The sequence below is a fragment of the Anas acuta genome, chromosome 13 (assembly GCF_963932015.1).
Source record: "Anas acuta chromosome 13, bAnaAcu1.1, whole genome shotgun sequence".
In the NCBI taxonomy this organism is placed as follows: domain Eukaryota; kingdom Metazoa; phylum Chordata; class Aves; order Anseriformes; family Anatidae; genus Anas; species Anas acuta.
The window spans coordinates 11,949,519-11,959,327 of NC_088991.1; the positions used below are offsets into that span (position 1 = coordinate 11,949,519).

Consider the following 9,809-nt stretch of genomic DNA (forward strand, 5'->3'; position numbering starts at 1 on the left):
CACCCCGCCCGGCTCCGTCTCGCACCCCGCGCGGCCCCACCGGGTCCCGGCCGTTTTGGTGCGGGCGGGGCTCGGGGAACCGGCGAGCGTGTTATCTCCATGCAGATTCCGGGGCCGCGGTGCGGGGCTGCCCCGCGCCATGAATAGCTATAAACGGGCGGTGGGTGGCGGCCCCGGAACCTGAATAACCACATCGTTATGCTAGCAGCCTACGGACAACAGGCCGCTATGCGCAGGCGGGGCGGCGGAGCCCGCGGCCCGGGACCATGGATAAGGGCGGATTTATGCAGGCGGCCTATGGGCGGCGGGGCGCAGTGCGCGGGCGGGGCCGCGCGGGCTGCGGCAGGGAGCGGGCCGAGGAGGAGGCTGAGGCGGCTCCACCATGTCGGAGGCGGCGGTGGCCGACACCCGGCGCCTGAACGCCAAGCCGCAGGACCTGACGGACGCGTACGGGCCGCCCAGCAACTTCCTGGAGATCGACATCTTCAACCCGCAGACCGTGGGCATGGGCCGCGCCAGATACACCAGCTACGAGCTCCGCATGAGGGTGCGGCCCCCGCCGGGCGGCGGGCACCGGGCCGGGGACGAGGCCCCGGGGAGGGCTGGGGGCAAGGGGAGGGCCTGAGGGGGGGCTCGGGGCCTCGTCAGGGGCTCGCCCGGCCTCAAGGTCAGCGAGGCGGGGCCGTGGGGGCCTCCTGTGAGGGGGTGGGGGGGTTATGGGGGGGTTATGGGGGGGTGGGGGTGGGCCCGGGCCCGGCGCCTCTCCCCTCACACAGCCCCGGGAGGTTGCAGGCCGCGGCTGTTATCTCGGGCAGGTCCTGGGACGTGTGGGCAGCGCCGTCTGCCCAGCCCTGGGTGTGAACTCGGTCGATTTACCCAAATTTTGTGGTTCTGGGGAGTGCGGGGCAGGTGGAGGGCCCGACCGGGCTGAGCTGGTGAGCCCTCCGAGGTATCTGACAGCTGAGCAAGTGAAACTGAGCGTCCCCCGAAGAGAAACTTGCTTGCAGTGGCTGTCATGGTGCTGGCACAGGCCTGTGCTCGCAGCATGATTTATAACTGCTGAGTCTCCGCTGCCTAACGGAAGAATTGGATGTTTACTTTTCTTTCTGTCCTGATTCTTGGTCCCCGCCAGCCTGTTGGCAGATGGCAGTGAGAACCTCTTAGTCGCACTGAAACCAGCTCTTGTGGACAGACTCTGAAGGCAGACAGCTTTATTTTGCAGATCTGACCCTGAACATAGTCAGCTGTGTTGCAGTGGTACCTGCATATGTCTGGGAGCTGTGTGTCAGGCTGTGCTGCCTTACTTCCCTTCATGTTTCAGAGTGTCTCAGTACTGCAGAGATGAAGTCCCTGTAGCTGCCAGTCTTTAGACTTTTTGGCAGGAGGAAGGGGAATTGCTGCAAGTTGCTCTGGTGGCACAGGCCCACCAGAAAAAAAGCTGCTCATCCGTTAGGGTGTGACGGTTTGTTCTGAGAGGAGATTGTAGCGCCAGGTCTGGCCTTGGGCAGTTGTAGGGACAAGATTTCAACCCTCATTTCTTCCATGGAAATGCCACTGTCGGGTAGGAGGTTCTTCTGCTCTGCAGGCTGCTGTGAAGCTGTCTCGTAGATCACCTCAAAATGGAGTGAACTCAGGAGAAAAAAAAAATAAAAAATCAGCCTTGTCTGCGTTTGTAAGCCCTGGTTTCAGTGTGCGCCCCTGGGTGGGGTGCGTGTTCCTGAAATAGTAACTTGAGGGGGAGGGAATGGCTGGCTCCAAGTAGCCTGGCAAGTGCTTGCTTGATTCTGAAGGGCTTCGGTGCTTGTGCTCTGTCCTGAATAATGAAGCTGGGTGTTCTTGTGATGCGTTCTTCTCTAGGGGCTTGGTTTTCTAAGCGCAGCTTCAGGTTTCAGTTGCATGTTGAAACGCTATCTGGCTTCCGAAGCAACCTGCAAATTAACTGCTGCTCTTCGTTACAGACAAACCTCCCGATCTTCAAATTGAAGGAGTCATGTGTGAGGAGAAGATACAGTGACTTTGAATGGCTGAAGAACGAGCTGGAGCGAGACAGTAAGGTGAGGTCCAGCTCAGACCTGCCTGTTCCTGCCAGTGGGTCACATAGGGGCAGTTGTAGTGACAGTCTTGCCCAGAAGAGAGGCTGTGGTGGGGCAGCTTCAGGGCTTGATCTCTGGCCGTGTGGTGGTGGGAGATGAGTGTGAAATGCTTTAGGATGCCCTCTCACAGGTGGCACTTCTGCTGACAGGAGTGGTTCTTTGCTTTCAGATTGTAGTGCCACCGCTGCCTGGAAAAGCTTTGAAACGACAGCTTCCCTTCCGAGGAGACGAAGGCATCTTTGAGGAGTCCTTCATCGAGGAGCGGAGACAGGGCCTAGAACAGTTTATTAACAAGTAAGCTTGGTGTCCTGGGCTTGCTGTGTGCCTGCCCTCCCAGCTACTGCTGGCAGAAGAGGGTTGTGGGTTCACCAGGAAGGAGTCTTGATCATGCAAGGGCTGTGCTAAAGGATGGTGCCTGCTGCCAGGTGATGAAACCACAGCTGTGAAGTGAATCCTACCTCCGGTGTAGGTTGTGCTCAATGCTCTGTTCTGAGAGGGAAGCAAATATTAGCAAAATGGCTGTGTTAGAGACCTGCTGCCTGGGCAGCGTTGGCTCAGGATGTTTGTGATCTGCTGCAGTGCATGCTGTGGGGTGTGTGCTCTGTTTAAGCAGCTGTTTCTGGCCCTGCTGTACTGACCTGCTGACCTTGGCCGGAGCCCAGCAGGGCTGTGCTCGGAGCTGGCTGCCCGTGAATGAGGCCTGCCTTGCTCTCTCCCCACAGAAGTGGGAGTGTGGGGTTCTCGGCGGTGCCTTTGCTAACATCCACATCTGATTTTCTTCCAGAATTGCTGGACACCCACTGGCACAGAACGAGCGCTGCTTACATATGTTCCTGCAAGAGGAGACTATTGATAGGAATTACGTCCCAGGGAAAGTGCGCCAGTAGGAGCACCTGGCACTGTCTTCCTCCATTCCACCCTCCCTCCTGCAAAAATGACATTTATTTTTACACTAAATCTGTCTTCTCTGAACCAGCTTTTCCTCTCTTGAACCTCCCAGTTTGTTCAGTATTTTCCTCTTTTGTAACTGGCAGCAGCTTGTTCTACTGGGCTGTGGTCTTGGCCTAAAGCTATGAAGATTTATGCAAGTGAATGTGTTGTCCCGCACCTAGCGGCAGGTGTGAATAGGTGTGGAGCAGGAACTTGCTTATGGCATTATGGTGTAGGAGCTGCCTCTCTCCCTGTACAGAAAGGTATGAGATGACCTTCACTCCCCTGTCCATGCAGCCCCAAGCATCTCTGCAGGAGACTCTGAAGAATAGCAGTTGTCATGTTGGTCAGTGATTGCATCAGGTATTAGAGTTTTAGTAAGGCTTATCCAAAACAGTGAGTAGGTGCCTGGGTGTGTTGGTCCCTCGTCCACCCCGTTCGCCCTGCATGAAATCCCCATTCTTCACTGTCTGGAAGTGCTGAGACCCAAGACTTACTCTAACCCTGCTCTCAGCCTCCTGCGTACAGACCTGTTTGGTGTATTAGTGTTACTCCCCCTCCTTTCTCGCGTGCTGCTGGCAGCTCGGGGGGTTTCCACGCCGTGCGCTCTCCCGATGCTCTGTGAGAGCATTTTGGTGCGTGGAAGCTGGGCTAGCCCGGGCTGTCGCAGCGTGAGCTGCGGTGCCACGGCCCAGGCTTTAAAAACGCCACAGCCAGCTCTGCTGCGGGCTGCTGCCGTGGCGTTTCCAGCAGCACCCGGTTCAGCTGAGCTGTGCTGACCTTATCCCGTGCCCCAGCTGCGGAGGGGAGGGGAAGGGACCGGCCTGGCCGAGGAGCAGGAGGAGGCCGGGGGCTGTTGCAGCTGCAGGAGGAGCCTGGTGCGAAGCGAGGGTGGCACCACCTCTCCAGAAAGGGACGGCAGAAAGTTGCTGGGTCAGTCCTAGGCTAGAGGCTTGTGTGTGAAGCAGGGTTAAGGACTGATAGGTTTTGTTTGTGTTCTGTTTTTTTCTCTCCGATGAGCTAGGTGGTCACTAATGTGGAAGGGAAGGCACAAGGCTGGTCAGGGAACCGTCCAGAGCTCGGGAGAGACCACGAGGCTGTGACTTGCTGCACCAGAGCCGTCCTTTGGAGACCCCTCTGGCTGTCACAGCTGCATCGAGCAAGGCTTGGCCTCTGCTCGGGGAGCTCCTCGGGTCAACCCTCGGTCACTTTGTGGCAGCGTGGTTGAGCCTTTTTCGGGGCGCAGGCCTGCGGTGGCTGACCTCCCGTCCCTGCCAGGCTTCCTGCCCAGCACGTCCCCCAAGGTCTCTGTCACATCTCCTGGGCTTTCTGCTGAGGACCTGGTGCTCGTGGGCGAGAGCTGGATCTGAGAGACGAGGACGAGTTGCTGAAACCGGGAGGGAGCTGCTCCGGGGGCCGGCGGAGGTGGCTGTCCCCTGTCCCCCCGCCAGCCCTCGCTTGGGGTGGGCTCCCCTCGTCCCGCGTGTCCCGCTGCGGGGCTGCCTCCGCGCGGCTGTCCCCCCCCCGTCCAGTGTAACCTCTGGGTCCGTTCGCATTAAACCACTGTGAAGCCGAGTCTCTGCCTCGTCCTGTGGGCTCAGGGAGGGGGGGAGGGCCGGGCCGGGGTTATGGACACAACCGGGGCCAACTCCTCTCGGCAGAAGGCGCGGCGGCTTGGGATGGCTGGGATGCAGCGAGCGGGGCTGGGCTCTTCCCCGGGAGCCACCGCTGGGCCCGTCACCTCCACACCCGTCACAGCACTGCTGTGCACCTCGCTGCCCCCTGGGGCGACCCCTGGGGAGCTGTGGCCCCCCTCTCGCCTTGCCTGGCTGCAGCCCTGCAGGGCTGCCTGCTGCGGGGGAAAGGAGCCCCCCAGGGCCGGCCGGGGCCGGGAGCCACGGCAGCGAGGCTCCCCCAGATCCCAGGTAAGCCCCGGCCAGAGGGAGCCCGGCTTCGGGCACCGCGGGCTCCTCGCCCTGTGCCCGACGCTCTCTGTGTCCCCCAGGTACGAAGCCGAAGCCGGGTGCCAAGCCCAAGCTGCAGCGTGCCGGTGGGGCTCCATCTGCCATACCCAGACCCGTCCCCCAGGACAAGGAGACGGAAAGTAAGTGGGCAGGGGTGCTTGGGGGGGGATTTGGCTCCTAGAAGGGAGCAGGGGAAGGCCTGGGCTGCAGTGTGGAGAGGGGCTGGGGAGTGGGGAGTGTCTGGAAGCATCCCAGGGGATGTGCTCGTGCTGCGAGCGGTGCCTGGCCTCCCACCCACATGCACCGGTGACCTTGGGGTCTCTCCCCATGGTCTCTGCAGCTGCTGTCAGGGCTGCGGGTCACAGACAGCCCTCCAAGGGGCCTTCTACAGCAATCCCTGCCATGGCTTCTTGCTCCCGACCGCGGCCGCCAGGAAAAGTGGCTTCCCTCAAGCTCTTACCTAGGTAAGGGGGCGCCTGGCAGAAGCCCTCTGGGCTCCAGTGCTGTGGAGGAGGAGGGCTGGAGGCCTGGGGAGGTCGCTCAGCGTTCAGCAGCAGAGTCCAAGGCTGATCCTGAGGAAAGGACAGGAGGGGGCAGTGTGTGCTCAGGCTCAGAGGGAGGGCAGTGAAACGCAGAGCAAGCAGCGAGGCTGCAGCAAGTCCCTTTCCCTGGAGGGGAACCCAGACAGAGCCCGCACAGACCTGGTGCTCTGGTTCACCTGTGGAGCAGGGAGCGGCCCCGGCTGCTGTCAGGGCTCTGATGCTTTTTGGTTTCCTGTGCCCTACTTCAGGATCGACTACCCAGGAGCTGCCGTGCAACAGGACCCCAGAGCTGAAGGAAAACGCTGAGAGCACAGACCGGCTGCGTGCAGCATGGGCTGGCTGGGCAGGATGGAGGCCTGGTCCCGCACGAGTGCAGCCCTTCGGGACAGGGCAGCTGCAGGCAGGCTGCGCTCAGCCTTTCCTGGCTCGAGGCCGAAGTGCTCAAGGCCAGCTGAAAAATGAGTGTCCTGGGAGCACGCCCCAGTGGGAGGTGTTTGCGCTTCTGCATCGAGTTTTGTCAGGGTTTTGTGTTTGGCTTGGGGTGAGTGTTAGGAAACGGGCAGCCTCCCGGGGCAGCTGCGTGCAGGGGAGTGCCGCTCTTGCTGCAGAGCCCTAACTGACCTTAACCTCCCGGGGATGCTGTGTGGGTGTGCTGCCTTCCCCAGGGACTGCAGCTCCGCGGTGAGCTGCCCTGTGCCCTGCAGGGGAAGGGGAAGCTGCCTCCCCTCTGCCGGGACAGCCCTGCCATGCTGCAGGGCAGCTCTCTGCCTCCATGTGCTGCCTGGCCCCAATGTGGGAGCTGATTCTCCCTGCAGAGGGCAGAACTTGCTCCAGGGAGGCCTCCGAGCCCTTCCCGCAGCTCACAGCTGCTGCCGACCTGCTGCTCCTGATCTGGACAGCGCTGTGCCCTGGCTGGGAAGGGCTGCTGGCTGTGGCAGTTACATTGCTGGTGGAAACACCACTCCTTTTTCAGGCAAGGCTCTGGGCTGTGGGGAGGCAGCCCCCGCTGCCTGGGTGCACACCAGGTCTTGGGCCAGAGGTGGGAGGAGGTGGTTGTTTTGCTTTGGGGCTGCCAATTTCTGAGCTGGCACCCGAGCCGTCCTGGCCTTTCCTTGGTGTTTACACAAGCCCTTGTGCACTTGCTGCATGGCTTTCCGTCCTCCCCGGTGCTCAGGGGACTACAGGCTTCTGGTCAGTTAGTTTTTTAAGGAAGTTTTGCAAGATTTACAACCCTCGTGGCTGTTACCATTGTCACTGTTATACCTCCTGACGTTTTGGATGCATCCCAGTATGGGGTCAGGAGAGCCTGTGCTGGGGCTGGCCCGTGGGTCACTGCACCCCACTGACACCCTGCCCTCACCAGTCTACAGGTGATCGGCTGTCCCAGAAGCTGCAGTGTTTACAGAAGCAGCTGGAGCTACTGAAGGGCAAGCTTGGTACGTGGGGCTGCCTGCTCCGGGGCCGGAGAGCTGCAGCACAGCTGGCTCCCTCTGTGCTTGTGCCAGGAGCCCAGGGCCTGCTTCTCTATGGGGAGGGGGCTGGCTTCTTGTCGGGGGGTAGAGCAGGACCCCAGTCGCTGCCCCAAAGGGTCTGAGGGCAGGTCAGGACAAAGCTCATGGCCTTCCCCATGGGGCAGGTGCTGAGTGCTGGGAGCAGCAGGGCTGTGAAGCTGCTCTTGTTCCCCAGGAATCCGTCCAGAAGATGCAGCAGTGGACGAGAACAGTGTCATGGGGAGAGGCTGACAGCGTGGGGACAGACACAGCAGCGACTTGCCCAGGAACCTCAGCTGCTGGGCCAGTGATACTTGTGGGGCACTTGAACAAATGGATATTTTATTTCCTTGTATTTGAAATAAACTTTTTTTTTTCTTAGCGCTGCTTCCTGTCCGCTGGCAGGGGGTCAGCACCCTGTGCTGCCCATTCTTCTCCAAGGGGCTGGGCAGAAAGGGCAGCTCCGTCCCAGGCTGCGGCTGCTTCTGCCAGAGCAGCCCCGTGGGTCTGCTGCACACAGGGAGGAGGTGGGTGGTGCTGCTCTGGCCCTGGGGAATCCTTTCTGGAGAACCTGAAGCTTCTAAGCAGGATGTTTGGATGTGCTGGTGACAGCCATGGTGGTGGCAGGCGGCTGCATGGGGAGGTTTCTGCCTTAACCTTCGTGCTGGGAGCGGGAAGAGCCAGCGCTTGCTGCTGGCACGTTTGGCTTCTACAGCTCTTTGCTGCTTCTTACCAGTTTAACCAGTGGCTTGCTTGCAGGGCATGGAAGCAACATGTGGGGGCTCCGTTCTTCCCCGTTCCTGCCTGCCAGTGCTGGAAGCGCTGCTTGCAAGCCCTGCCATGCTGCTTTCTGTCTGTGGTAGGTTGATGTGGGTGCCTCGTCCAACTGCCTCGCGTCAGGGTGAGGCCCTGGTTAAGTCCTGCTTTATGCTGGCAGTGCCCCAGGGCTGGGCCGGGCAGGCTGGTGTGCTCCTGCTCCCCTCTTATCTCAGGCTGGCCTTTTTGGCCACCCTTGGGTGCCGCAGGCAGCCTGTGCCCCTTCTGGGGTGGCTGCGAGTTCCTGGGGCAGCTGTCTGGGGACGCTGCATCACAGAGCTCTGCTCATGGAAGGGGATGAGGCTCCATGAGCTGGTTCAGCTCTGCTTCTGCAGGGCTTTTGGCCCCTTTCTGGCCTGGAGCTACCTCCTCCCCGTGCTTCCGTGTAGTGCTGGCTACGTGCACCCTGCTGCTGCCTGCCTCCCTCCTGCTCCTGTTGGGACGTGCGCTTGGCTGCTCTGCGCCTCTGCCCACCCCCAGCCCTTGGCACCTGTGCTGCCGGGTGAGGGCCCCACGTTAGCTGGGGGGGGCAAGGACAGGGTGCTGTGAAGATGAACACGGAGCTGCGTGGGAGGTCTGTGAGCTGGGGGTGGCTTTGTCCTGCTCCGTGCCCGCTGCTGCTCCCTGTCCCGCAGCATCCTCCGGGGGGCTGCTGGAAGATGGTTTCTGGGAACGGGCGAGTCGTGGTGTCACCACCCACCACGCCACTGCTCTGGGCACTTCAGCCTCTGCTCGGCAGGGCTGGGCATTTCCCCCATTGCATCCCTGCCTTGCTGCACCCCGGGGCGCCCTGGACCTGCCCTGCAGTGGCGCCACTGCCCACGCACCGCGGGGCCTTGGCCTGGCCCAGCCGGGTCCCTGCCGGCAACCTGAGCAGTAGCAGAAGCGTCTGGGGCGCTAACAGCGAGGCCATGGGGGATTTCGGCATCTTGATCTTGAGCTCGCTTCCTTGCTGGCGGGGAGCTGCGGCGGGGAGGGGAGAGGAAGGGGCGTTGCTGGGACACGGTTCATTCATCTGCGAGGGAAGGGAGTGAGCGTGGTGCTTGCATCATGGCCTGGCAGCCGCACGCACAGGATGCCGCCGCCGTTCCGTTTCCATTGCCTTGAGCTCATCATTTTTCTGAACGCGCCTTTTTTGTCTTCCGGCCCTTGTGCGTGCGAGCGCCGGGGTGAGGCGGGCAGGCAGGCACCCCTGCAGGGCCCTGCCCGGCACTCCTGCCCGCTCTGCTGCCAGCAGCTCCCACCTGGGAGCCTCCCATGCTGGAGCCAGACTCGCCTGCGCTGCCGGCACCCGGGCAGGGAGAGGCTGGCTCGCATCCCAGCACCGCTCCTGAGCGGCACCGCTCCTGAGCGAGGCGGCAGTGATGGATTGCATCAGGAGCTGGGTTTTGGGCACCAGCGCGTGCCTCGCTCCTGACACCCGGCCCTTCCGTGAGGGGAAAGCGCGTTAGTGCCCGGCATTTCTTCCCAGAGGGGATCCCCATGGCACAGAGCCGCCTGTTGCTGTCGGAGTTTCTCCACTGATCAGGCAGACGGGAGGGGAGCAGCGTGCTGCCAAGTGGGACCTGCTGCCCGCGCAGCACGTGGCGGCAGCTCCCCACGACGTGCCCTCGGCCGAGCTCTTCCCATGCCCCACAGCAGGGTTTGCCTCCCCGTGCCACCCCTGCCTGCTGTGCCCATGTCCGGCTGCGTGCCAGCCCTCGCCAAGCCCCGCAGTGGGCAGGCTGTGCCCGGCTGTGCCCGGCTGTGCCCTGCTGCCACGTTTGGGCTCCGGGAGACCTCTGCCTCTGGCAGCTCAGCCCTTCCCAGGGCAGGCACGGCCCCCGCTGCTCCGGGCGTTTGATCTCCCTTTGGTTTTGGCTACTGAGGCTGGAGAGCTCCTGGGGGGGGGGGTTGGGAGGACGAGCCGGACCCGGCCATCGCAGCGCTGCCACTTAGGATTTTTTTTTTTAATTCCCTCTCAAATCTGGGGGT

General features: G+C 61.8%; 1 protein-coding gene across 1 annotated transcript; it reads left to right on the plus strand.

Moving 5' to 3' along the window:
* The first annotated feature begins 312 nt into the window (after positions 1–312).
* SNX12 (sorting nexin 12) lies at positions 313–4,598 on the plus strand. Its single transcript, XM_068696786.1, has 4 exons — positions 313–547; positions 1,959–2,054; positions 2,263–2,387; positions 2,878–4,598. Exons 1-4 carry the CDS (start codon positions 383–385, stop codon positions 2,978–2,980), a joined length of 489 nt encoding a protein of 162 aa, XP_068552887.1. The 5' UTR covers positions 313–382; the 3' UTR covers positions 2,981–4,598.
* The last annotated feature ends 5,211 nt before the right edge of the window (positions 4,599–9,809 follow it).